The sequence below is a fragment of the Sorex araneus genome, chromosome X (assembly GCF_027595985.1).
Source record: "Sorex araneus isolate mSorAra2 chromosome X, mSorAra2.pri, whole genome shotgun sequence".
In the NCBI taxonomy this organism is placed as follows: Eukaryota; Metazoa; Chordata; class Mammalia; order Eulipotyphla; family Soricidae; genus Sorex; species Sorex araneus.
This window is the reverse complement of record NC_073313.1, coordinates 157,780,901-157,807,687: the sequence shown is the minus strand read 5'-3', so window position 1 is coordinate 157,807,687 and position 26,787 is coordinate 157,780,901. Positions and strand designations below refer to the sequence as shown.

The 26,787-nt window shown below is 63.7% G+C and overlaps 1 protein-coding gene across 14 annotated transcripts in view; it reads left to right on the top strand.

Annotated features, from left to right (window-relative positions):
• The first annotated feature begins 1,962 nt into the window (after positions 1–1,962).
• KIF1A (kinesin family member 1A) overlaps positions 1,963–26,787 on the top strand; it is a 46,825-nt gene continuing 22,000 nt past the window's right edge. For 7 of the 14 annotated variants that reach the window (XM_055122967.1, XM_055122965.1, XM_055122964.1 and 4 more), the window contains exons 1-21: positions 1,963–2,116; positions 13,462–13,618; positions 14,562–14,638; positions 14,769–14,948; positions 15,102–15,167; positions 15,341–15,519; positions 15,804–15,915; positions 17,108–17,185; positions 17,401–17,466; positions 17,750–17,767; positions 19,619–19,694; positions 20,462–20,540; positions 20,940–21,082; positions 21,237–21,263; positions 21,912–22,045; positions 24,379–24,458; positions 24,755–24,830; positions 25,123–25,202; positions 25,300–25,406; positions 25,755–25,838; positions 26,286–26,466. In XM_055122967.1, coding sequence (XP_054978942.1) covers positions 13,513–13,618; positions 14,562–14,638; positions 14,769–14,948; positions 15,102–15,167; positions 15,341–15,519; positions 15,804–15,915; positions 17,108–17,185; positions 17,401–17,466; positions 17,750–17,767; positions 19,619–19,694; positions 20,462–20,540; positions 20,940–21,082; positions 21,237–21,263; positions 21,912–22,045; positions 24,379–24,458; positions 24,755–24,830; positions 25,123–25,202; positions 25,300–25,406; positions 25,755–25,838; positions 26,286–26,466 — 1,949 coding nt within the window. In that variant the 5' untranslated portion in view covers positions 1,963–2,116; positions 13,462–13,512. The remainder of the gene's footprint in view (positions 2,117–13,461; positions 13,619–14,561; positions 14,639–14,768; positions 14,949–15,101; positions 15,168–15,340; positions 15,520–15,803; positions 15,916–17,107; positions 17,186–17,400; positions 17,467–17,749; positions 17,768–19,618; positions 19,695–20,461; positions 20,541–20,939; positions 21,083–21,236; positions 21,264–21,911; positions 22,046–24,378; positions 24,459–24,754; positions 24,831–25,122; positions 25,203–25,299; positions 25,407–25,754; positions 25,839–26,285; positions 26,467–26,787) is intronic. The other 7 variants (XM_055122970.1, XM_055122969.1, XM_055122968.1 and 4 more) reach the window with 1 other exon arrangement.

The following is a 26,787-nucleotide window of genomic DNA, read 5'->3' as shown; positions in this document are numbered from 1 at the left end:
GCTAGAGTCAGCCTTGGCCTTACCCACTGTGCTATCTTCTCAGCCCCAAGAGAGACACTGTTAAAAACATACAAACTGTTTAAAACTAAAACAGCTGGTTAGGGGCTGGAGCAGTAGTACAGCAGGGAGGGCACTGGCCTTGCACGCAACTGACCTGGGTTTGATCCCCTGAGCACCACCAGGAGTAGTTCCTGAGTGCAGAGCCAAGAGAAACTCCTGAGCATCATTGGGTGTGACCAAAAATATAAAAAATAAATCAAATAAAATTAAGCAGTTGGTTTTAGGCAAATGTGAACCAAAGGACGTTCAATTGCCATCTTAGTAGATGGTACAACATCAAAGCAAAACAAAACAAAAAAAAAAACAAAGAACAAAAACCTGGAAACGTGAGCTGGGGTGAAGGGCACAGGCACGTGTGTGCAGAGGTGGCCACCCAGGCACACGCGGGGCAGCTGCAGCCCGAGCCGGGCAGGGAAGCTGCGTTTTCAACAACTGCGCTGGGTCTGGGGAAGACACAAGAGTTCCCTGGCCCGAGCACACGGGACCCACGCTCTGCATGCAGTGAACCAGCACACGCCAAGCATACACCAAGCACACGCCAAGCACATGCCAAGCACACAGGACCAGCACCTGGCACACACGTGGGGCGGAGCTCCATTCTCAGCCACCTGCAGAAGCCCCCAGCCCCCGAGGTGCGTGTCCTGGCACTGGAGCTGCCACCTGTCACGGGTGTTTCTGGGACCCTCGCTCCAGCTCTCAGAGCCCGCCTTACATGCACCAAGCCGGGGGCTACCTGCCCAGTACCCCCACTTCAGAGAGAACTTGCACATGGGGGCAGGGGAGAGCCCCCAGGGCGTCCAGCCCTGGCATCCCACCTGCCCCCTATCAGCACGCTGTCTCACTGAGGGCGGCTAACACACACTTTGTACTCATGGAGCAATGCCAGGAAGCTCAAAATCAGGGGTGGGAGGAGAGACAGCGCAGAGGGACGCCCCAACGCGCTGCCATCCGCAGCATCGGATAAGTGCCTTCAGAGCACTGCCGGGAGTAACCCCTGAGCTGAGTCAGGAGAAACTCTGAGCACCAGTGGGTGTGGCCCCTCCCCATAATAAACAAATAGGAAAGAAGTGGGACAGGGGACCAAGACAGAGGCAAAGGCATGTCAGCGAGGGAAGGCCCATCAGGGGACCCCGGGGGCCATGCGGGAGGGGGTGGGCAGGGGGCGGCAGGACTGAGAAGCCTGGAGCCAGTGAGTAAGCACTTAGCCCTGGGCCAGGACAGAAGAAAGACAAGTGGGAGAGAGCTTGGGACCAAGCAAGCTGCTTAGAAAACACAAGCGAAAACTCAGACTCACCCCCCAGCTGGGGAATTGGGGTGGGGGCGCAGGAGGACCAGGACCAGTGCCTGCTCCCCAACCCCAAAATTTCCCCTAGCATGTGGGGAGGGGGGCGGGTCCCCTCTGAGCCTCTGGGCCCGCAACTACGCACGATGGTGGTGGTGGGGGGGTCGGGTGGCAAGGGGCGACCACCCTGTGGGGCCCCGCAGGCTCCGCGGGCGGTGCAGGGAAGGGGGTTGGGGAAGCAGGAAGGGGCGGGCCGCCCCCCTGATGGAGGCATGGCGTCACCGACCACCCCTGCAGTTCGCAGGGGGCGGGGAGGCAGGTTCCCCAGGAGCAGGCACAGGGTTCCTGCAGTGTGAAGACTCACCTGTCATGCGTTGCCCCCCACCCCCCAGCCGGCCCCTGCTACCCCCAACTCTCGTCCTTGGCCGGGCGGGAGGGACGGGGCGGGGTCGCAGGAGGAGGGGGCTAGCGTGGGGCGCCCAGGACGGGCGCACGGTAGTGGGGGGCCCTGGGCGCGGTGGGTCCTGGCTGGGAGGGGTCGGGGACGAGGGCACGGTGGGGGGGGGCGCGGGAGGCCGCGGGGGCGGGGGCCCGCGCGCCTAGTCTGCGGTGACGTCACGGCCCGCCCGCCCCGCTGTCCCTCCGGCCGCGACACACCAGCTCGCGCGCAGCCAACCAGCGTCCGGCGGGGCGGGCGGGGGCGCAGCCGTCACGCGGCGCGGCCGTCACAGCCCGGGACCCGCCCGCCGCCGCAGCCGCTCCGGCCGCCGCGAGGTGAGTGTCCGCGCGGCCTGCGTCCGCGCCGTCCCCGTCCCTTCCCCGGCCCGTCCCTGTCCCTGTCCCTGTCCCTGTCCCCATCCCCGGCCCGTTCCCGCCGTCCGCGCCCGGCCCGGCCCGGCCCGGCCCCATCCCGTCCCCATCTCATCCGGCACCTGCGCAGCATCGTCATCCCGCATCCTCATCTCATCCCCATCCCATCCCCATCCCCATCCTCATCCCCATCCCCATCCCCATCCCCATCCCCATACCTATCCCCATCCCGCATCCTTACCCCGCATCTCCATCCCCACCCCGCATCCTCATCCTCATCCCGCATCCCGCATCCCGCATCCTTACCCCGCATCCCCATCCCCACCCCGCAGCCCCGTGCGCGCCCGGCGCCGCAGCCCCCCGGCCCCGCGGCCCCGCGCCGTCCGCGCGCGTCGCCCGCCCCCCGCCGACCCCCGGGAGAACAATGGGCGCATTGAGGCGCCCCCGCAGCCGCGGGCCTCGAGAGGCCTCCGGGCGCCGCGGGAGGAGCCGGCCGGCCCCGCGGGGGAGGCGGCGGCTGCGCCTCAGCCAAACAGGCGGGCGGGGCGCGGGGGCTGCAGCGGCGGCGGGGCGCGGCGCTGGGTCCCGGCGACCCCCGCCCGCGGTGACAGGTCCGCGGCGAGGAGCGGCCCCGGGAGAGGGGGGAGGGCGGTGCCAAGTCATGCGGCTGTGCGCGGCCCCGAGAGCGCCCCCCCATCCCTCCCCCGCTTCGGGTGCTCCGGACGAAGGCGGGCGGCGGGCGGGTGGGGGTCGCCGCGGCTGCAGAGAGGGAGCCCGCTCCGGGCCGGCCCCCTGGGTTTGGGGGCGCCACCTGCCGCGGCCATTTTGCAGGTGTGGCTCCCCCTACCCGCCCACGCATCGGGGCCGCGGGGAGCAGGAGCGCAGCCTGGAGGGTCCTGCTGGGGTGAGACCCCGGGCTCTGCCACACCCCAGGGGCGGTGCCCGTGAGGAAGGGCCAGCAGGGCCAGCGTCTCTGGGGAACAGGAGAGCAGGCAGCGGTGGGGTGCGGGGCGGGTGGGTCTCTGAGGGGGGAGCGCCGGGGGCCCTCTGTCCCCTCCCGTGCGCTGAGCGCCGCCCCGCCCTGCCGTGCCCCTCAGTCCAGCGCTCGGCCCTTCCTTCCGGTCAGGGGGGCCCTGGGCTGCAGGAGGGGGATGGGTGGGTGTGCTGTCCACCCTGAGTACCAGGGCCGGGCCTGCAGCTCCCCCAGAGCCCCACCCGGGAGGTTACTGCAGGGGGTGCTGGGCAGGAGGGGGCACATGTCAAGGTCAGAGGTCACTGGGGGTTAACCCCCAAGGTTACTTTGCTCCTCTCCGGTCCCTGTTTGGCAGCTTACTGCTCCCAGCCTGGTGAGTGGGGGGCTTCTGCCTCTGAGCCCTGCAAGCCCCTTGCCCAGCCCTGAGCCCTGGGCACCCGAGTGGCCACCTGCCCACCTCAATCTCCGCCATTCTGCAAGGGCAGAGCAGGGCCCCAAATTCTTACCGCTCACCTCTTCTTACTTGTCCTGGCCCTGCTGGAGTAACACTCACACACTCACACTCATGCTTACACACACTCGCATGCACACACACACACTCACACTGGCACACACATTCATACACACTTGCACACACACATGCTCACACACACTCGTGTGCACACACATACACACACTCACACACACTGGAACACACACACATGCTCACACACACTTGCATGCATATACACACGTGCTCACACACACTCGTGCACAGACTCATATACACACACTCATTCACGCTCACACACACTGGCACACAATCACATGCTCACATCACACTCACACACACACGCACAGTGCTCCCGCCTTCTCCCCAGAACCCTTGCCCACCTGCCTGTCCATCCTCACCGAGACACAGCTGTGGCTCGGCTGTGGTGCTGAGGGACGCTGGGGACGGCCCCGGTGGTGGGTGGTGGGGGTGATGCCCCGGGCCCCTCGCCCTCAGCTGGCAGGGGCAGAGCCTCAGGCAGCCTCGGGAGCTGCCGCCGACCCCACTCGGCCCTCGGAAGGGGCAGCTGGGCCTGGTCCTGTCCTGGGCCAGACGGGGCGCCCCCGCCCCCGCCCCGCCCTGAGTGCACGGGCCAGCACGGACGGGCCCGGCCTGGGGCTCTTGGGGCAGTGCCCGCTCACATACCTGCTCCCAGCTGGGGTCCTCCTCCTCAGGGTGCCTCCTCCCAGGCCCTCCCCGACCCCGAGGCCTGCTCCCACCGACAGCTTCCAGGCCCCTCCTCTGCAGCTGCCTCGGACGGGGCTTGTGTGGTGCGGGGTCCCAGGGGACGGCCCCTGCCTCGTGCCCACCCCGCAGAGCAGAGCGACTGAGGCAGCGCTCAGCTTCAGGGTCTGCGTCCTCCCTTGCGCTGTGCTCCGGGCGCCCGGCCAGCCCCTCCCAGGGGCTGCCCTGCCTCTGGCGTGAGGGGCGCTGCCCACCTCCTTCAGCCAGGACTGCCGTCAGCCCAGAGCCCCTGTAGCAGCCACTGGGCACTCGACTCGGACCTTCCTGTCCTCACAGCCTGGCCTGGCTCAAGCCCTTCATGCCTCCTTCCGGTCTCTCCCTCCTCCCTTGCCTCCCTCCTCCCCTCCCTCCTCTGTCCTGGCCCCCCTCCCTCCCCGTGTGCCTCCCTCCCTCCTCCCCCTCCCCCTTCCTCCTTCCCTCCCCCCTCCTTCTTCCTGTCCCTTTACCCAGACCCCCACCCCGTGGCACTGACCCCCGGGCTGCAGGCAGAGGCCCTTCTGCGTTCTTCAGCGGCTCTGGGCTTTAGCAGGAACCAGCCACTCCTCAGGCCCCACCCTGCCCTGCCCCTGCTCAGGCCCTGCCCGGCTCACCCCTGCACACTGCTCTGGGGACTACCCTCCACCTGACCCCAGGCCACCCTCCCCCACACCCTCCCCCTCCTCTCCTGACCCTTCCCCTTCCCCCAGGCCCGCACCCCTCCCCTGAATCCCCCCTGTTGTGGTTTGGGGGTCTCTCGAAGCCCCTGGAGGTGCTCCATGCTCTTGTGACTTGGCTGAGTGCCGCTCCTCCCATGCAGGCCACGCTTTGAGCCCCCACTGTGCAGCCCCCACCCCCAAAGGGCAGCCAGTGGCAGGGGTCCAGGTGGGCACGGGTACAAAGGCTCCTTCTGGGACACAGGGACACAGGGTTGGGATGGCGGAGTCTGTCCAGCCTGGGGATGTTGCGGTGGCAGGCCCGGGGGAGCCTGCCCACTGAGGGACCCATGCCCGGGACTGGCCTTTCTCCCCTTGGTCCTCGTCTGTGACCCTGCAGAGTTTGGTCTTGTGGCTTTGCGGGGTCCGCGGGAACCACAGGGGAAGCCCATGAGTGTCGGTGCCCACTGGGGGCCTGTGTGGCCCAGGGTCTCTGTCCAGGGCCCAAGCAGCACTCAGACGGCTGTGAGCCCCCTCTGCCTCTCTTGGCACCCGTGGGTGCTGTGAGTGTGGAATGTTCCAGAGGCTTCCTCTCAGTGTTGGCAGTGCTATGGAGTGCCCGAGACACACGTCCTTCCTGACAGCGCAGGTGGACGGCAAGGGCAGCAGGGCAGGGAGCCCCTCATGGTGCCAGGAGTGGGGCCGCGTCCTGAGAGGCTATTTCGGGGTCCCCACTGCTCCCTGCTCCCTCCCTGCTGCCTGTGGCCTCAGCGCCCACTTCGGGGCTCAGGATCAGCAGAGGCGATTTGTCCAGCTTCTCCTGAAACTGGCTGGACATGCACTGGAATATTCCGGCCCATTTGGATGAAAAGGAGCCAGCAAGAGGCTCACGTGGCCACCAGGACAGGCCGCTGGGCTCTGTGCTGTCCAGGCAGCCAGGAGGGGGTGGGGGTTGTGTGTGCACCTCTGCAGGGGCAGGCGGCATCAGGGCCCCCGACTTGAAGTTCGGGATCTCTCCCGACTGTGCCCGGGATCTCTCCTGATTGTGTTTTGATTCTCTCCCGATTGAGCTCGGGATCTCTCCCGACTGTGCTCTAGGCTCTGCCGACTGTGCTCTAGACTCTGCCGACTGTGCTTGGGATCTCTCCCGACTGTGTTCTGAGATCTCTCCTGTGCTCTGGAATCTTTCCTGACTGTGCTTGGGATCTCTCCCGACTGTGTTCTGGGATCTCTCCCGACTGTGTTCTGGGATCTCTCCCAACTGTGCTCTGGGATCTCTCCCGACTGTGCTCTAGGATCTCTCCTGACTGTGCCAGGAATCTCTCCTGATTGTCCCCGGGATCTCTCCCGACTGTGCTCTGGGCTCTGCTGACTGCTCTGGGATCTCTCCCGACAGTGCTCAGGAATCTCTCCCGGCTGTGCTCTGAGATCTCTCCTATGTTCGGGATCTCAACTATACTCTGGGATCTCTCCCAACTCTGCCCGGGATCTCTCCCAATTGTGCTCGGAATCTCTCCCAAATGGGCTTGGGATATCTCCCAACTGTGCTCTGGTCTCTCCTGAGCTCAGGATCTCTTCTGACTGTGCTCTGGGATTTCTCCTGTGCTCTGGGATCTCTCCTGTGCTCTGGAATCTCTCCTGACTATGTTCGAGATCTCTCCCAGCTGTGCTCTGGGATCTCAACTGTACTCTGGGATCTCTCCCAACTATGATCTCTCCTGACTGTGCTCTGGGATCTCTCCTGACTGTGCCCGGGATCTCTCCTGTGCTCTGGGATCTCTCCCGACTATGCTCTGGGATCTCTCCCAACTGTGCTCTGGGGTCTCTCCCGACTATGTTTAGGATCTCTCCCGGCTGTGCTCTGGGATCTCTCCTGACTGTGCCCACGATCTCTCCCAACTGTGCTCTGGGATCTCTCCCAACAGAGTTTGGGAATCTCTCCCGGCTGTGTTCTGGGATCTCTCCCGACTATGTTTGGGATTCCAACTGTACTCTAGGATCTCTCCCGACTGTGCTCTGGGGTCTCTCCGACTGTACTCTGGGATCTCTCCTGTGCTCTGGGATCTCTTCTGACAGTGCTTGGGAATCTCTCCCGGCTCTGCTCTGGGATCTCTCCCGACTGTGCCCAGGATCTCTCTTGACTGTGCTCTGGGGTCTCTCCCGACTGTGTTCTGGGATCTTTCCTGTGCTCTGGGATCTCTGCCGACAGTGCTCGGGAATCTCTCCTGGCTGTGCTCTGGGATCTCTCCCGACTATGTTTGGGATTCCAACTGTACTCTGGGATCTCTCCCGACTGTGCTCTGGGATCTCTCCTGACAGTGCTCAGGGCTCACTCCTGGACGGTTCGGGCACTCTGCATGGTGCTGGGGTGGGTCCCCTGCATGCGAGGATCTGCTCTCTCTCCAGGCCCTGCTGGTTTGTCTCTGAATGTGTCTTTGGGGTCTGTAGGGGGCAGTCGCCAGCATCCTGCTGTGACATCTCACGTGGCCAAGCTGCTCCCTGGACTCAGGCTGGGCCCAGCATCACGGACACTCTGCTCATCACATGTGGGACCACAGCAGCTGCCCCCTCGGGCCCCTGACATTGGCTCCTTCCTGTCGAGGAAAGACCTGGTGCAGGTGGGCACTGCCCACTGCCCTTCAGAACAAAACTGGCCAAGGACAGATTTGAGGGACCTCAGTGCCAAGGAGAGCAGGATGGTTGAGCCCACCCCATGGCCTGGGAGGGCGGGCTCGGCACTGCAGCCCTGGGGGCAGCCCACCCAGAACCCTGTGCCCCACCTGTACCTCCACCTGTACCCTCACCTGCACCCACACCTGTACCCTCACCTGCACCCACACCTGTACCCTCACCTGCACCCACACCTGCACCAGTACCCACACATACACCTGTACCTGCATCCACACTCACACCTGCATACCCTCACCTGCACCCGCACCCACACCTGTTTCTTCACCTGCACCCACACTCGCACCCGCACTCTAATGCTCGTGTGCCCATGGGGCGCGTCCCCAGCAGCTCCCCGGGAGGTCTTGGGTGTCACGGAGGGCGGAGCACTGCTGGGGTCTCGGCTCCCCACAGCTTATCTGGAGGGTGGGTCTGAAGGAGTGTGACAGGTGCTGGTGCCCGGCTAAAGCCACCTCCCCTGGCCGCTGTCTGCTCGGCCCTCGGGGGCCCGCGTGTGTCCTGGCGAGTCCCGGGCAAGGGCGAGTCCCCCCTGGGCTGCCAGGATGAGAGTCTCAGCAGCATCCGTGTGTTCCGTGGTTTGCCCCACGCCCCCACGCGTCACGCGTGTTTCTCCGCCTCTCCGTGCCCCTCGGCCCGGCGCTGCTCGTATTCGCTGCTCGGGCGCTGACACCCGGGGGCCCCTGGGGGCAGCGGGGCCCCTGGGAGGAAGCTGTTTCCAAGGCGGCGCTGTGCCTGCCGGGCCACGGTGGGGCTGCCCTTCTGCCGTAAGGACCTGTCCTTCCTGAGGCGCAGGCAGCGGCCTTCAGCTCGGACACTCACGGGCAGCCCGGCCTGCTCTGGTGCCCGCCCCGCCTCAAGAGGTGGCCACTGGGTGTCCCTGATCCCAGCCAGGGAGACACTGAACCCAGCGCCCGAGGAGGCCAGCCCGAGGCCACAGGAGGCAGCTCAGCCCTGGCTCGGAGGCCCTGTAGGTGGGAGGGCAGAACCCAGCTCCCTGGCTTCCCACTGAGTCTGGACAGCAACGCCCCCTGTCCTGTCCGAGCCCGAGTGCCCACCTGCTGCGTGGAGCCCCCCACCCGGCAAAGACCCACAGAACATGCCAAGGCAAACCCACAGTGGGAGCCCCGGGGGCCTGGCAAGGGGGGCTCACTCCACACAAACACACACACACAGACACAGAAACACTCAGACACAGACAAACACAGACACAAACAGACACACAGACACACAGACACAGACACACAGAAAGATGCAGAGACAGATAGACACAGACACACACATAAACACACAGACACACACAAGCACACAGATACACAGATACAGACATATAGACACACAGACACAGACACACAGACAGACACAGACACAGATAGACACACACAGACACACAGACAGACATAGACACAGATAGACACAGACAGACAAACAGACACACACAAGCACACAGACACACAGACACACAGACAGACACAGACACACACACAAACACACAGACACACACAGCACACAGACACACAGACACAGACAAAGACACACAACAAACACGGACACACAGACACACACATTAGACACACAGACATAGACATACACAGACACACTGACATACAGACACACAGACACAGATACACACAAACACACAGACACACACAGACACATATACACACAGACACACACACAGACACACACAAGCACACAGACACACAGACACAGACATACAGACACACACAGACACACAGACACAGACACACACAGACACATAGACATACACAAACACAGACACAAATACACAGACACATAGACACACACAGACACAAACACAGACACACAAACACACAGACACACACAGATACACACAGACACACAGACACACAGACATAGACATACACAGACACACTGACATATAGACACAGACACACAGACACAGACATAGACACACACAGACACACAGACACACTGACATACACAGACACAGACACAGACAAACACAAACACAGACACATGCAGACAGACATACAGACACACACACAGACAGAAATGCAGACACATGCAGACAGACATATAGACACACAAACACACACAGATACACCCAAACATACAGACACACAGACACATACAGACACACACATGCCTGTGGGCTCTGCGGAAGCCGTGTGCTATGACTGGGACGGTGACCCCTTTGTTTCCTCGAGCTCAGAATCAGCTCCAACCCACGGCTTCAGACACACCTGCATGTCTGACCCGCTGCCGACTCACGCTGCTCACCTGGGGGTCGCTCCGTGTGGTTCCGCTCTGGCTTGCCAACATTCGCCTCAGGGCTTTCCGTGGAAATGTGTCCACACTTGCCGTGCCCGCCCCTGGTGAAGCTGGAATGTCGTCTGTGTCGTTCCTCCGTGGATGTGAGGCTTGCAGGCGTGTCTTTACATTTCTGGGGGCCACTCCCAGCAGTGCTGAGGGCCGACTCCTGGCTCTGTGCTCAGGGATCACGCCTGGTGAGCTCAGGGACCCTCCGGGAGGCCAGGGATTAAACCCGGTCGGCCGCGTGCAAGGCAGGCGCCCTCCCCGCTGCAGTATTGCTCCAGCCGTGTCTTTACATAATGAGGTTTGGCATCTGCCTGCCCGTGCTTGGCTGAAGGCCGGATGGTGCCGCTCAGGCGGCCGAGCTCTCGGCCGCGCTCTCCTCGGCCCCGTGATCGCGCTTCTCTTCTTAGCTCCCTCCTCTGCTGCCCTCCCCGCCCAAGACGCTCCTTGAAGCTCCATTTTCCTCTGCCTTCTTCAGAGATGATTCCTTTTCTATGCTAAACTGGAAGTCGTTTTTCTGCCCCAGGTGAGAGCGGGCTCCCGTGTGGGTGTCACGCTCACGGGAATGGTCTGTGGTGCAGACACCTCGACCCTGGCTGAGTGCGGCGGCGGCCATGGCTGTCTTGGGGGCTGGGGCTGTTAGGGTCTCGCCGGGGTGGGGCATCTCTCGGCCTCTGTCCCTCTTCTGGGTGCTGCCCTGGCGCGGGGCCGGCCGGCCGCCCTCCCAGCACTGCAGCACAGCCAGGCTTAGAGCGTCCCCGCGCCCTAAATCGGTCCCTTGACCTCGCGCCCTTGCGCCCTTTCTCCTTGGAGCTCGCAGGTGCACGCACGGCAGCCCGCTCCTGTCCTGGCCGCTCCGTGTCCACGCGCCCTTCGTGACCTCCACATGTGTCCGCTGGGCAGGCCCAAGTCACCTAGTAGTTCCTTCTCTCTCCACAGTGCTCTTCCTGCTCTGGGGTGGGGCCCCTCCTCCCCGTGCCCCGTGCCCTCCGCCTCTGTCATCCTGTCCCCTTCTCCCGGGGCCGCAGAGCACTCTTCCTCGGGCTGGGTGCCCGCGTCTCGCCCGAGAGCTCCGTGAGCAGGATGGGAATGTGCCTGGCGCAGCCTCCTGTGCCGGGGCCTCCTCGCCTCCCCACGGGCACGTCCCGGGGCCTCCCCAGCCCTGGCACACAGGGGTCTCCCCACCCCTCGGGCCGGGCGGTCACCAGTCACTGTTGTGTCCTCGGGAACAGCCTACGAGCCTGAGTCCACACAAGGTTTGGGGGTCTGAGCCTTCACACCTGCCGGGCCCCGTCTCAGACCCCGGGCCTGGGGTCTGCTCCAACTCATTCCCAGGGCCAGGGACGAGGCGGGTGTGCGGCCCTGCTCTGGCCCAGCCCCCTGGGGGCCCAAGCCAGGAGGCAGCCTGACCGAAAACCAAAACAAAGAAAATGAAATCTCGCTCCCCCTGCCCCGGGACGGCCGCTGTCTCAGGCCCCCTGCTCACTGCTCCCCCTCGGGGAAGCTGCTCAGGGACCGGCCGAGAGGTGCAGGGGCACGTAGGGTGGGGGCGAGTGGGGTCGGGCCAGCCCCGGACAGACGGACAGCCACTGCGCCCTGGGCCTGGCCAGGAGGGGCTGCGGGGGCGGGAGCACGAGGCCCGAGGGCTGCGCACCCCTGGGCCTGCCGAGAGGAACGCGGCTTTGATGGAGGAGCCTGCAGGGCTGGGGGAGCCGCGTGGGGGTCTGCGTGGGTCAGAGTTCGCGTGGGGGGTCTGTGTGGGTCAGGGTCCGCGTGGGGAGTCTGTGTGGGTCAGGGTCCGCGTGGGGGGGTCTGTGTGGGTCAGGGTCTGTGGGGGGTCTGTGTGGGTCAGGGTCCACGTGGGGGGGTCTGTGTGGGTCAGAGTTCTCGTGGGAGGTCTGTGTGGGTCAGGGTCTGTGGGGGGTCTGTGTGGGTCAGGGTCTGTGGGGGGTCTGTGTGGGTCAGGGTCCACGTGGGGGGGTCTGTGTAGGTCAGAGTTCTCATGGGAGGTCTGTGTGGGTCAGGGTCTGTGGGGGGTCTGTGTGGGTCAGGGTCCGAGTGGGGAGTCTGTGTGGGTCAGGGTCTGTGGGGGGTCTGTGTGGGTCAGGGTCTGTGGGGGGTCTGTGTGGGTCAGGGTCCGAGTGGGGGGGTCCGTGTGGGTCAGGGTCCAAGTAGGGGGTCTATATGGGTCAGGGTCCGTGGGGGGGTCTGTATGGGTCAGGGTCCATGGGGGGTCTGTGTGGGTCAGGGTCCAAGTAGGGGGTCTGTGTGGGTCAGGGTCCGTGGGGGGTCCGTGTGGGTCAGGGTCCGTGGGGGGTTTGTATGGGTCAGGGTCCAAGTGGGGAGTCCGTGTGGGTCAGGGTCTGTGGGGGGTCTGTGTGGGTCAGGGTTCGTGGGGGGTCTGTGTGGGTCAGGGTCCACGTGAGGGGTCTCTCTCCCCGCGTGTGGCCCAGCCCTTGCCCTCCTGTCCTGCCCTCTGGCCTCCTCCCCCTCCGTCGGTTGCCCCCGTCCCGTCCATGGCCCCGTGGGTGACCTTCTCCCCTGTAGGTGCCTGGGCTGTCCTGGGTGGCCGCTCGTGCCCACAGTCTTTCTGTGGAGTTGGCCTGAGAGCGGCCACTGAGCCTTAGTTCTGTCCCACCCATAAGTTCCCCTCGACCCCTAACCCTGACCTGATCCTGACCCTACCCTGACCCCTGCCCCTGCCTCTGACCTTCAATCCTGACCTCAGTCTGACCTTGACCCCAGTCTTGACTGTGACCTCAGACTTTACTCTGACCTTGACCCTGGCCCTAACCCCTGACCCCAGAGGCAGCCCCTGCGCGTCCGGCCTCTCTCCTGCCGGGCATTCGGCACATGTGACCTTGCCCTTGGCCGGGAGAGCCTCGAGCTCAGCCCGCCCCCAGGCTGGAGGGAAGTGGTGCCCTCCCCCCACTGAGCTCAGACCTTCCTGCGCCCTCCTGCCCGGGGGTCCCACACCCTCCTGGGGGTCTGCTCGGTGCCTGCCCCCCAATGACCCCAGGGGCTCAACCCCGGCTCAGAACAGGAGCTGCCCTCAGGGTTCATGGCAGAGTGGCCCTGCCTGGCCCTCGGCCGCCTCTCCCTGACTGTTTCCCCGAGGCAGGCGGCCCCCGCCCGGCACCTTCCCGGCACCTTCCCCGGGAGCCCACTGCTGGGGGAGGCTGGTCGGGGCTGGACTTTCTGACCTCATCTCACTGCCCGATGGTCCCACAGAGCAGCCCTTGCCGGACCCCAGGAGGCCCCCCTGCGCCTCTCAGGGTGCAGCTCAGGAGGGACGCGACCCCAGAGGGCCCGCCTCTCGCCCTGACCATCAGTGCCCCCGGACAGCCCCACCAGCCCCTCCCTGCCCCAGTGCCGCTCTGGGCCTGCAGGGTTGGGCTGGCAGGACCCTCCTGCCTCCAGCTCTTGTGCCTCTTCTCCCCAGGTGCCCCCTGCCCACGGCCACCCCAAGGAGTGACTGTCCACAGGCGCCAAGATGGCCGGGGCCTCTGTGAAGGTGGCAGTGCGGGTGCGCCCCTTCAACTCCCGCGAGATGAGCCGCGAGTCCAAGTGTATCATCCAGATGACGGGGAGCACGACCAGTGAGTGTGGGGAGCACAGCCAGAGAGTGGGGGAACCCACCTAGAGGCGGGGCAGTGATTGGGGTACCATCAGTGATGGGGCAGAGCTGTCCCCTCCCCAGCTCAGGGCCCTGGGTCTGCAGCTCCTTTGGCCTCTTCAGCTCTGGTGTCCATGGCCACCCAGCATGTCCATCCCTCTGGACGCTCGTGGCCTCTCAGCGTGTCCATCCCTCTGGAGGCCCGTGGCCACTCAGCGTGTCCGTCCCTCTGGACGCCCATGGCCTTTCAACATGTCCATCCCTCTGAGATGCCCGCGGCCTCTCAGCGTGTCCGTCCCTCTGGAGGCCCGTGGCCACTCAGCGTGTCTGTCCCTCTGGACGCCCATGGCCACTCAGCATGTCCATCCCTCTGGACGCCCGTGGTCACTCAGCATGTCCGTCCCTCTGGAGGCCCGTGGCCTCTCAGCATGTCCATCCCTCTGAGATGCCCGTGACCTCTCAGCGTGTCTGTCCCTCTGGACGCCAGTGGCCTCTCAGCGTGTCCGTCCCTCTGAGATGCCAGCAGAAGCAACGAGGGTCCCTCACAGCCCCTGGGGCCTCCAGAGGCTCATAAAGCGAGTTCTGAACTCGGGGTCCCTGTCCCAGAGTCTGTGCTCCAGTCAGTGTCCCTCCCTCGCCTCTGTCCGTCACGGCTCCCAACTCTGCCGGCCATGGCGGGAAGCAGCACAGCCCTGACAGGCCCCGGTCACCCAGCACCCCGGAGGGCTGTGGAAGCAGAGACAACCCCCGCTGGGTGGGGATGCCGTGTGGGGACGGCCTGGGGGGCCTCTTGAGTTCCTGGACGCACCCCGGCTCTTGGGGGATCCAGACCTGGGCCGGGGGCGGGGAGGGGCCACCTTTGCGCGAGCTGCAGTGGGGAGGACTCTCGGGAGGACGGACGGCCAGCACTCCCGCTCTCCCCACAGCCATCGTTAACCCCAAGCAGCCCAAGGAGACACCCAAGAGCTTCAGCTTCGACTACTCCTACTGGTCACACACCTCGGTGAGCCCCAGGCAGGGCGCGGCACCCCCAGGCCCCGCTGGCCCCGCATCCCTCCTCCCCGAGCACCCGGGCCCCACGGCCACCCCCTCGCCCGCCCCTGGCCAGCAGCGCCTCTGCCCCTCGCCCGCAGCCCGCGGACCCGCAGTACGCCTCGCAGAGGCAGGTGTACCGCGACATCGGCGAGGAGATGCTGCAGCACGCCTTCGAGGGCTACAACGTCTGCATCTTCGCCTACGGCCAGACGGGCGCCGGCAAGTCCTACACCATGATGGGGCGCCAGGAGAAGGAGCAGCAGGGGATCATCCCGCAGGTACGGGGTGGGCCGGGCCGCGGCTCCTGCTCTGAGTCGCTCAGGGCCAGGTGGGCAAGGCTGGCACCCGAGGGCAGGGCAGGGGTGGGTCTGCGTGGGTGGGGCTGAACACAGGGCTGGCGTGTGTGGGCCTAACCGTGCCCTCACCCACAGCTCTGCGAGGACCTTTTCTCCCGCATCAACGACACCACCAACGACAACATGGCCTATTCGGTGGAGGTAGGCCACCAAGCCCCACCCTGGGGACAGGGCACCGTCCCGCCCGCCCGCCTCAGGGACACAGCACCCGTCCCACCCGCCTTGGGACACGGCACTCGTCCTGCCCGCCTTGGAACACGGCACCCACTTTGGGGTTCCACAGCCCCCCTCCTGGGCTTTGTCTCTGCCTGCAGGTCAGCTACATGGAGATTTACTGTGAGCGCGTGCGGGACCTCCTGAACCCCAAGAACAAGGGCAACCTGCGTGTGCGGGAGCACCCGCTGCTGGGCCCCTACGTGGAAGACCTGTCCAAGCTGGCCGTCACCTCCTACAACGACATCCAGGACCTCATGGACTCGGGCAACAAGGCCAGGTGGGCCCCTTGGGGTGCTGGTGGGGACAGGGCGGGGGCGGGCACTCCCACCTGCCCCCACTCTATGCTCACACACACCGGAGGGGCCCACGCCAGTCACACACCCTCCCTGGCCGTGTCCACGCTCCCTGCTGGGGTTCTGTTTACCCCGAGACCAAGGGTCTCCCCTGGTGCGCGTGGCCCTGAGGCCCCAGAATAGCTGTGCGGTCACAGTGACCCCCAGCCCCAGGACACATGTGCCTGGCCACGGGGTCCTGGTCACCATGTGTGTGGCCTGTGTCCAGGACCGTGGCGGCCACCAACATGAATGAGACCAGCAGCCGCTCCCACGCCGTCTTCAACATCATCTTCACCCAGAAGCGCCATGATGCAGAGACCGACGTGACCACCGAGAAGGTTGGGGGCCGGGAGGGGAGGACACGGGGAGAGGACAGGAGACACAGGGAGGGAACGGGGAGGGCATGGAGAGTGCCGGGAGGACACAGCAGCAGGTGGGAGGGAGGACGGAGCAGTGGGCAGTGCAAGGGGCTGGCTCGGGCTCCCGGGGGTGAGGCAAGGCCTCTTCTCTGGGAGGGGAGGGGTCTGCTGGGCGGCCATCAGGGGGCTGGGCGGGGAGAGGTGCGGGTGGGCGGGGCACCTCCAGCACAAAGGAGAGGAGGTGCCCAGCCCCGCCCAGCCGGGTGCCCACAGCCTTGGGGCACCTCCTGAGCCTGCCCAGCACATGCTCTGTGCTCCCATGGCTGCTCCTCAGCCCGTCTTTCCGCCCACCCCTGATGCCCACCCCAGGTCGGCCTCCCCATCCAGACCCTCCCCATACCCTGGGGACACAGTGGGGCTGGGAGAGGATAGAGCTGGCCACAGAAGCTCTGTCACATGGGTCTGTCACAGCCACATGGGCCTGTGAGACTGACTGTCCAAGTGTCTGCATCCGGGGTTCGACTGTCCATGTGAGCGTCCGGGGCTCCGACTGAGTGTCTGGGGGTCTGACTATCTGTGTGTGTGTCCAGGGTCCAACTGTCTGTGTGAGTGTACAGGGGTCCGACTATCTGAGTGTCCAGGGGCCCGACTGTCCCTGTGAGCGTCTGGGGTTCTGGCTGACTGACTGAGCATCCAGGGTTCCGACTGTCCATGTGAGCATTTGGGGTTTTGACTGTCTGAGCGTCTGGGGGTCCGACTGTCTGTGTGAACGTCCAGGGGTCCGACTGTCCATGTGAGTGTCCAGGGGTTCGACTTTCCAGGGGTCTGATTGTCTGTGCGAGTGTCCAGGGGTCCGACTGTCCGTGTGAGTGTCCGGTGGTTCGACTTTCCAGGGGTCTGATTGTCTGTGTGAGTGTCCAGGGGTCCGACTGTCTGTGTGAGTGTCCGGGGGATCCAACTGTCCGTGTGACCGTCCGGAGGTCTGACTGACTCCTGGGACAGTGCTGCTGTGCTGAGGCAGGGCTGTGCCCCTCGGTGCCACAGCCGCCTCAGCCCTGCAGGTCTCCGCCAGAGTGAGGCCCCGGAGGCGTGGACAGTGTCAGGGCACCGGCAGGCCTGCCCTGTGGCTCTGCAGTGACCCGTGGCGGTGTGTGCTGCTTCTGACCCGCAGGTGAGCAAGATCAGCCTGGTGGACCTGGCAGGAAGCGAGCGGGCGGACTCCACGGGGGCCAAGGGCACCCGCCTCAAGGTAAGGGCGAGCCTGGCCCAGCGGGGCACGGTGGGCGAGGCAGGAAGGCTGATCCCCTATGCCCCCACCCGAGGCTGACGGGGCAGTGCATGCGGATGTTTCTGGAGTCCTGAGACCCTCAGGGGTGGGGATGCCTCGAGCCGCCGCCCTGCCCGCCTCCTGCAGCCCGCAGTGGGCTCGGGATGGCACCCAGTGACCATCCTCTGCCCACACAGGAGGGTGCCAACATCAACAAGTCCCTGACCACCCTGGGGAAGGTCATCTCCGCCCTGGCTGAAATGGTGAGTGGGCAGGGTCTGGCGCGGGGTGGGGTCTGCGTTGCAGCAGAGGGTCACACTTGGTCCTGATGAAGCAGTCGATCCTTGGCTCCCCTGGACATGCTGGTGCATCTTTCCATGTGGGCAGGGCCGCGGCCACGTGACCTGCTGCCTCCTTCAGGGGAGCTGGCGGCTCGACCGGGTGCCCGTGACGGGACGCGCCCCTGAGAATGTCGGGCCGTTGTGAGGAGGGCTGCCGGGTCGGCCGGGGCTCCACAGGCCTCAGACTCTGTGTTTTCCTTTGCAGGACTCTGGGCCCAACAAGGTAAGCCGCTTCCTCAGCTCCGGGCCCTCAGCCGGCTCTCCAGGAGGTGTCCTCCATCTGCTCACTGGCCCAGCTCTGGAGCCTGACTCAGCACCTCAGGCAGCAGAGAAAAGCATGACAAAGTGGGACAGGCCCTGTGGAGGAAAATGGGCCAAGGGATGCTGGGCCGGGAGCATGGGTCTGCACAGCCGGAGAGGCTGCCGGGAGAGCCGGGAATGGGGCCAAGGCGCAGGGGCAGAGGGGAGGCAGGAGGGAGGCTCCTGAGAGGCAGACCACCTGAGGACTGAGACGGGCTGCAGAGAAGTGTGGAGGAAGTGTGTGCAGAAGTGGGGGGCGAGCGTGAGGGCAAGTATGAGAGGAAGTGTATGCAGAAGTGAGAAGTGCGTGCAGCAGTAGGAGGAAGTGTATGTGGGAGTGCTCAAAGTGTGCTAGGAAGTGAGAGTATCAGTGAGAGAGAGTGAGGAAAGTACAAGAAGTCTGTGCAGGGGCTGGAGCAACAGCACAGCGGGTAGGGCGTTTGCCTTGCACGCGGCTGATCCGCGTTCGATCCCTGGCATACCATAGGGTCCCCCGAGCACCGCCAGGAGTAACCCCTGTGCATCTCCGGGTATGACCCCAAAAGAAAAAAAATAAGTATGAGAGGAAATACACAGCAAATATGAGAATTGTGAGAGGAAGTATGGAGGAGCGTGAGGGGAAGTATGAGAGGAAGGGTATGAGAAGTGAGGAAGCGTATGGGATTGAAGAGGTTTGTAGAAGTATGAGGAAATGTATGGAAGTTGGTGAGGAAGTGTGAGAGGAAGCACGTGAATCAGTGTGGATATTTTATCAGAACTATAAGAATGTATGAAAATCTGTGTGAGAGTAAGTGAGAGATTTGGTGCAACTATGTGAGTGACTCTGAGGAACTCTGGGGAATTATGTGTCTCTAAAACTGCAAAAGTGCGAAACTATGTGTCTCTAAAGAGAACACCACAAGGAAGTGTGGAAGCAATGAAACAATGAATCGGGGATGAGGAATGTGAGGAAGCTGTGACCTGTCTGAGGAACTACTTGGGGAACTGAGAAATTGGGGAGGGAAAGTCTCAGGGCCTCTGAGGAGCTCTGAGGACAATTTTGCGAACAGTAGAGCTGTGAGAAACTGGGGACTGGGTGTACACTGAGGTTCTGAGGACGGCGTGAGTCTCGTGAGGAAGTGAGTGGAAGCATGAGAGGAAATGTAGGGAGAGGGGTGCGGGCTGGAGGAGTTAGGGGGGATGGCGAGGAAGCACATAGACGGGGGGGACAGTGTGAGAGGACTGAGACCAACAGGGGTGAGGGACTTCGGGGAGCCACGTGGGCTGCTAGGAGGAAATTCCAGAGAACAGCATGAAGAATCACAAGGAGCTCTGTGTGAAGTCGGACACGGGATAAGCGGCTGTATTGTTCTTTTTAAGTTCCTATTTATAATGAATACATCATTTGTCGGCACATGAGGGGTTGGGGGAACGCGGTGGGGGTTAGTGAGGCAGCCCGTGAAGAACCCCTGACCCTAGACAGGGTGAAGGTCGCAGACCTGTGAGCTCTCTGGAGAAGCCGAGGAATCCGGGGAGGATGTGGCGGTCACTGTGAGGCACCAGTGGAGGAGCTGTGGGGACTGTGTAGAACTTCAAGAGCCACCCGGGCCCCTGTTGGTGGAGGGGGGTGACAGGGACGCTGGAAGTGAGTGGGCAGTGCCACGTGCAGGGAGATGGGGCAGGAGGCATGAAGCCTGGGTCAAGCGCGCTGGGCTGTGGCTAATGGGCCGTCATGGTGGGTTCGGAGGGGCTCCTGGGGCCTGGCAGCTGACGGACTGACCCTCCTCTCACGCAGAACAAGAAAAAGAAGAAGACGGATTTCATCCCGTACCGCGACTCTGTGCTCACCTGGCTCCTGCGGGAGAACCTGGGTGAGGCCCCCCCACCCGTCACTCTTGAGGAGAAACTCATGGCTCCTTCTGGGGGCTGCCAGCGCCCCAGCTCACGTCTCTCATGCGCACTGCTCGGAGACCATGACTCCGAGAGGCCGTGCTGGTTAGGCTTGGGGCTTCAGAAGTCACCCCTTCTTTCCGCCCGAGTTTTGAGTCAGAGAGAGATGGTGGATGGGACAGAATCGCCAGGACTCTTGTTCAGCCCTTCCCAGAATAACCCCAGGACCTCCTCTGGATATGTTAGGGTTAGGGACTAACATTCAGAGAGGTAAACTGAGTCATGGGCTTATTTCCCCCCTCCCTGGACACAGACAGCTGAGTATCTCCACCTCTGCGTGCCCAGTCCTGCACCCCAGAACCAGCCCTGGGGGGTAGCTGGACATGGGCTACAGCAGGTGTCCTCCTGCCCGGTTGTGGAAGCAGACCCTCCTGCAGGGCCAGCTGCATGTGTGTGGGGGGGCCAGGGGGCCATCCGCACACGGCTGGTGAGAGCCAGCAGTGGGGGCCTTTGCCTCTTGGCCACACTGAGAGCGGAGGAGGGGGGTCCATATGCAGCGTCCCCTCTATGTGCCCCACTAGATGTGGTCATCCTAAAGTGACCCCCCGTGTGACAAAAACATGACAGGGAAGACGAGGGTCCTGTGCAGTGCAGAAGACCCCGTGCCCACTCCCTGGCCCTGCCTCAGTTTACCCAGAACAGTAGCCTCCCCGCCCCAGGCATAGCTGATGCATGTGCATGCCCACAGGAGGGAACTCAAGGACAGCAATGGTGGCCGCCCTGAGCCCTGCAGACATCAACTATGATGAGACCCTGAGCACCCTGAGGTGAGTCCGGGAGGGAGCTGGCTCTCTGGGGTGTCCTCTGGGCTGCATCCATGGTCCCAGGCGACCACAGCGGGGTGTTCCTGAGACACCAGCTGGCCAAGGCAGCTCTGCCCTCTGACCCCTGTCTGCAGCTCCAGTGGGACATACCTGCACAACCCCCTTCACACTGTCCCCTGGGGACATAGGGACAAAGGCCTCACCACGGGGAGTGACTCCCCAGGGCCTCAGTTTCCCCAATTGAGAGAACCAGACGGGGCCCCCTAAGGGTCTCTTGGGCCAGGGGTCCCCAGGGCGGGTGTGGCCAGGCTCCCGGCGCCCCCAGCTGCAGAGGCCCCGCCCAGAGGGGTCGGGCAGGGCACGTGCCACGGGCCTGCACCCACGGCTCCCGGAACCACCCAGGTACGCCGACCGGGCCAAGCAGATCCGCTGCAACGCCGTCATCAACGAGGACCCCAACAACAAGCTCATCCGCGAGCTCAAGGACGAGGTCACCCGGCTGCGCGACCTGCTCTATGCCCAGGGCCTGGGCGACATCACCGAGAGTGAGTACCGGGCGGTGGGCCACGCAGCCCTGGGCACCACTGAGCCCGGCTGGCAGCTGCCCTGTCCCCGCTGCAGCCCCTCCCGCTGGCCGGGTGCCCTGGCCCCGCGGGACAAACGTTCTCTCTCTGTCTCCCCCACGCTTCTTCCCCTCAGCCGGCACTCTGCCCGGAGGACCCAAATGTGTGTATCCCCTCGTGCCCCCACCCGCTGCGCTCTGCTCCCTGTGGCCCTGCTCCTGGCCCTGAGGGCACCCCTCCCCTAGGCGCCCAGTCATGTGACCAAGCCACCGGCGTGGCCGTGGCAGAGTGGGGGCCCCCGAGGCAGGTGGCTGAGCGGGGCGGCGATGGAAGGCCGCGCCCGCCCTCTGTCCCAGAGTCTGCAGGGGTGGCGCCTGCAGCGCCGGGGACGGGGCGCCCTCAGTCTCCCCAGCCCCCACCTCTGCTATGTGCTGCTGTGTGTCGCTTTGGCTGGGAGGAGTCAGGGCAGCCCCAGGCTCGGCACTAGGGGCTGTGCGCCTTGGGGTGGCGGGGCCCACCCAGAGCAGCGATCCCACCGGCCGGCTGTTCTCGAGGTCCTGTGCCAGTCTCAGGGTGGAGGAAGGAGTGGGTGGGCTCTGGTGGGTGCAGGAAGCCCCGCGGACGCAGCGGCTGTGCATGCTCTGCTCGCCGCACCTCTTCCTCCCGCTTCGCCGCCCGCGGCCTCCCCGCTCGCTTCTCCCTCCCTCCTGTCCGCCTGGCCCGCCCTCACGCTGCCCGCTGCCCGCTGCCCGCGTCTGCCCCAGCCGGGAGGCCCGCCAGAGTCGTCAGGCGCCTGCCGCTCTCTCCACAGTGACCAACGCGCTGGTGGGCATGAGCCCATCGTCCTCGCTCTCAGCCCTGTCCAGTCGCGCTGCCTCTGTGTCCAGCCTGCACGAGCGCCTCCTGTTCGCCCCTGGCAGCGAGGAAGCCATCGAGAGGCTGAAGGTGAGGGGCGTGGCCTGGACTGGGGGCGGGGTATATGGGCGTGGCCTGGTCTGGGGCGGGGCCTGGCTGTGGGCACAGCTGTGGCCTGAGGGGCGGGGCCTGGTCATGGGTGTGGCCTGGCCTGAGGGCGGGGCCACATGAGGGGTGGGGCGTGACCTGAGGGTGAGGCTGTGTGAGACGTGGGGGCCTGGCTGTGGGCACAGCTGTGGCCCGAGGGGAGAGGGTCTGGGTGTAGGCGTGGCCTGGGCGGAGGCCTGGGCTATATGAGGGGCGGGGCCTGGCTGTAGCTTGTAGCCTAAAGGTGGGGCTATAAAATGGGGCCTGGTTGTGGGCGTGGCTACGGCCTGAGGGTGGGGCTATGGCCCGAGGGGCGGGGCCTAGTGCTGGGTGGGCCCATGGCCTGCAGGCGAGATTATATAACCGGGACTGGAAGTGTATGAGGCTGGCCACAGTGCGAGGGTGTGAAGTCAGGGCCCTGTGAGCCTGGAGAGTGGCGGGCAGGCTCCCAAAGGGCCTCGGCACCTCTGGGCTGGTGTCCGAGGCTGGTGTGCCTTGTCCACAGCCCTCACCTGCTGTTAGGGGTCTTGCCAGGGCTCCAGGCCCTCCCACGGTGCCCGTCCTGCACCTGCTGGGATGCCTCACGTGGGGCAGGCCACGCGTGTGGTCACTCCTAACTGCACTTCGGTGAACAGTGTCGGGTGCTGGCCAAGGAAGAAGGTCTGGCGAGCAGGGGCGCCGGGGGGTACCGGGGGCCGGAGAGAGGCTGCTGCTGGGGGATGCCCGGGGACAGTGCGGCGGTGGCCTCAGCAGCTCGGGGACTTGCTTCTTCCCTTACAGAAATTCTTTCCCTTTTCTTTCTTAAATCAAATCACAGTGAAATTACAAAGATACAAAAATATTTCTGATTGGGTTTCATGTTGTTCCAACACCAGCCTCTCCCTCCCGCCCCCAGCCTGCCTCTGTGCAGGGACGTTTCCCCTCCCCTGCTCTCCTGGTGCCCCCTCCCCTGACTTATCCCCCCGACCCCTGCCCCAGTGCCAAGCTTCCTGCTGAGGCCAGTTCTGCTCTTGGTTTCTATTGCCATTGTGCATTGATAACCCCTGACGAGGTTTCTTTATTTCCCACTGTGAGAGCTCATTCGAGCCTGTTCCTCTCCTCTGTCTGATTTCACTCCACACGACCCTCTCCAGATCCATCCATATGGCAGCAAATTGCCGGCGTTTTCTTTCCTTATGGCCAATTTGTATCCCATTGTGGATATATACCATTGTTTCTTCATCCAGTCACCTGTCTTTGTGCATTGGGTTGTTTCCACATTGGGCTCTTGTACACCGTGCTGCAGTGAACATAGGAGTGCAGATGTCTTTTCTGACATGTGTTTTGGGGCCCTTGGGGTATATTCCCAAAAGCAGTATTTCTGGGTCATACGTAAGTTCAATTTTTAGTTAGTTTGTTTTTTTTTTAAGACCACCCCACTGGTGTTTTGTTTTTCTTTTTGGGTCACACCCAGTGATGCACAGGGGTTACTCCTGGCTCATGCACTCAGGAATTACTCCTGGGAGTGCTCGGGAGACCATATGGGATGCTAGGAATCGAACCCGGGTAAGCCGCGTGCAAGGCAAATGCCCTACCTGCTGTGCCATCTCTCCAGCCCCCAATTTTTAGTTTTTTGAGGAATATCCATATTATCTTACCAAAAGGCTGGACCAGTCAACATTCCCACCAGCAATAAATGAGAATCTCTTTCTCCCCACATCCACACCAGCACTGGTTGTTCTTTCAGATGAGTTCCAGTGTGAGGATATCCCGTTGCTGTTTTCATTTGCATTTCCCTGAGGGTTAGTGATACAGAGCATCTTTTCATATGCTCTGGCTATTTGTATTTCTTCTTTGAAGAAGTTCTTTTATCTCCTTCCCACTTTTTGATAGGGATTTTTTTTTCTTGTGTATTTCTACAAGTTCTTTATATGCCTGAACACTAATCCTTTGTCACATGAGTGGTGGGCATATAATTTTCCCCAGTCTGTAGGCTGCCTTCGTATTTTGGTTTCCTTTGAGTTGCAGGAGCCCATTTAATGTGGTCCCATTCGTCTACCTTTGCTTCTACTTGCTTGGTCAGTGACTTTCATCCTTAAAGATCCCCTAGCTCCAATATCATGGAGATTCCTCCCAGAGAACCTTCGAGCCCCCGCTCTCAGCATGTGTTCACAGGGAACATGCTCTGAGGTGCTGAACCCCAGCTCTCACCTCACCTTTCTCGTTCCGTGGGACACCAGCCACAGAGTCTGGGCCCTGCAGTGGTCCCCACCTCACCTGCTCACTTTACACCCCAGGAGACAGAAAAGATCATCGCTGAGCTCAATGAAACCTGGGAAGAGAAACTGAGGCGCACGGAAGCCATCCGGATGGAGAGGTGGGGACCATCAGGGTGGGGCATGGGGGCCATCAGGGTGGGCAGGTGGGAGCCTTCAGGGTGGAGCCATGGGCAGGGCGTCCAGTTGGAGGTGCAGGGAGAATCCAGATGCAGGTGGGCAGTCTAGGGGCAGTCTGAGGTGGGCCCTAGAGTCCAGCCCTCCCACCCAGCTCTCCCCTGGCTTCTTCCCTGCCCTCCACCACCTTGGCCGGCCGACCCCAGAGAGGTGAGCAGGTGCCCCATCTCACTGGCCAGGGGCACACATGTGCTGGCAGCTGACCTTGCTCTGTCCGCAGGGAAGCGCTGCTGGCAGAGATGGGCGTGGCCATGCGGGAGGACGGAGGCACGCTGGGGGTGTTCTCCCCCAAAAAGGTACGCGCTACCCGGGGGTGGTCCAGACGCACCCACCCCTCTGGGAGGGGCCACCCGGTGGGCACTTCCCTGCCCAAGGAGCAACTGTGCCCCCACCTGTCTGGCCACTGCTCAGGCCCCGCCCGCATCTCTCTGAGTGGACACCCAGGTCCCGGCCTCTCCCAAGCGCCCATCCCCAAGTGCTCAGGCTGAGTCCCCACGGCCTGGACCTGGGAACACCCCTCGCTGCAGGGGCCAGCAGAGGCTCCAGGCCAGGAGGACACTGCTCAGGGCGCTTACCCCATGCCCACAGACGCCGCACCTTGTCAACCTGAACGAGGACCCGCTGATGTCCGAATGCCTCCTGTACTACATCAAGGATGGCGTTACCAGGTGTGTCCGCCGGGCAGTGGTCGGGGTTACCCTGGGCATCTTGGAGGCCAGACTGGAGGGGTCCCTCAGGGGCCGCCCTGACGTGCTGCCCCCACAGGGTGGGCCGCGAGGATGGGGAGCGGCGGCAGGACATTGTGCTGAGTGGACACTTCATCAAGGAGGAGCACTGCATCTTCCGGAGTGATGCCCTCGGAGATGGAGAAGGTGACCCGCCCCAAAGGGCCTCTGGACAGGCGCTCCAGGGCCGGGCCACTAGGGCTGGCCGCAGAGCTGAGTTCCCAACTTGGGGACAGTTGGGATCACTCTCAGGGGCACCGGTGTCCATTTCCAGTCCCCCGCCTATGTTGGAGCCCAGAGGTGCCCGCTGGCCGGAGCTCAGGGCACGTCCCCATGGACAGGCCCCAGGACAGGCAGCTGACGCAAAGTGCCTGTGTCACAGGGCCTGGGGACACCAGCCCCAGAGATCTGTCCCCATGGGTCAGGAGCTTAGGGGGCGGCTGGACCCCCACCATGCAGCTGAGTCCTCCTTCCCTCCCTGCCCCTCTGCCCTAGCTGTGGTGACCCTGGAGCCCTGTGAGGGGGCTGACACCTACGTCAACGGCAAGAAGGTCACGGAGCCCAGCATCCTGCGGTCAGGTAGGGCAGTGGGCTGCGCCCAGCGCACCCAGGTGGGGTTCAAGGTGGGAAAGGGGCAGGATGCCCCGGGGGGCTGGAGGACAGGCGGGGAGGGTCCAGGGTTGTCCGAGCACAGGTGCCTGACCATCCACATCATCCGGCACAGGACACTCTCTGCCACTTTGCAGACAGCTATCCTCTAAGTCACATCCGCCTGTCACTAGCAGTCACTCACCTGCCTGTCACCTAGTGACCACTTACCACCTGTCACCTATCCATCACCTAGCAACCAATCACCCATCTGTCACCTAGCAGCCAATCACCCATCTGTCACCTAGCAACCAATCACCCATCACCCATCCGTCACCTGACAATCGTCCATCTCTGTCCCTAGTGATCAACACCTGCCCATCCCCTAGGGATCACATCTGCCTGTCACCGAGTGACCAACTCTCCCTGTGTCCCCAGGAAACCGCATCATCATGGGCAAGAGCCACGTGTTCCGCTTCAACCACCCAGAGCAGGCGCGGCAGGAGCGCGAGCGCACGCCCTGTGCCGAGACGCCGGCCGAGCCCGTGGACTGGGCCTTCGCGCAGCGGGAGCTGCTGGAGAAGCAGGGCATCGACATGAAGCAGGAGATGGAGCAGCGGTAGGCCGGCCGCCGCCCACTGCCCCACCCCTGCCCGCTCCCCCAGCCCTGCCTGCACACTGCACCCCTGCCCGCTCACCCCACCCCAGCCCCACTCACTCCACCCCTGCCCGCTCACCCCACCCCTGCTTGCTCACCCCACCCCTGTCCGCTCACCCCACCCCTGCCCGCTCCCCCACCCCTGCCTGCACACCGCACCCCTGCCTGCTCACCCCACCCCTTCCTGCTTACCCCAGCCCTGCCCCACTCACCCCACCCCTGCCCGCTCACTCCACCCCAGCCCCACTCACCCCACCCCTGCCTGCTCACCCCACCCCTTCC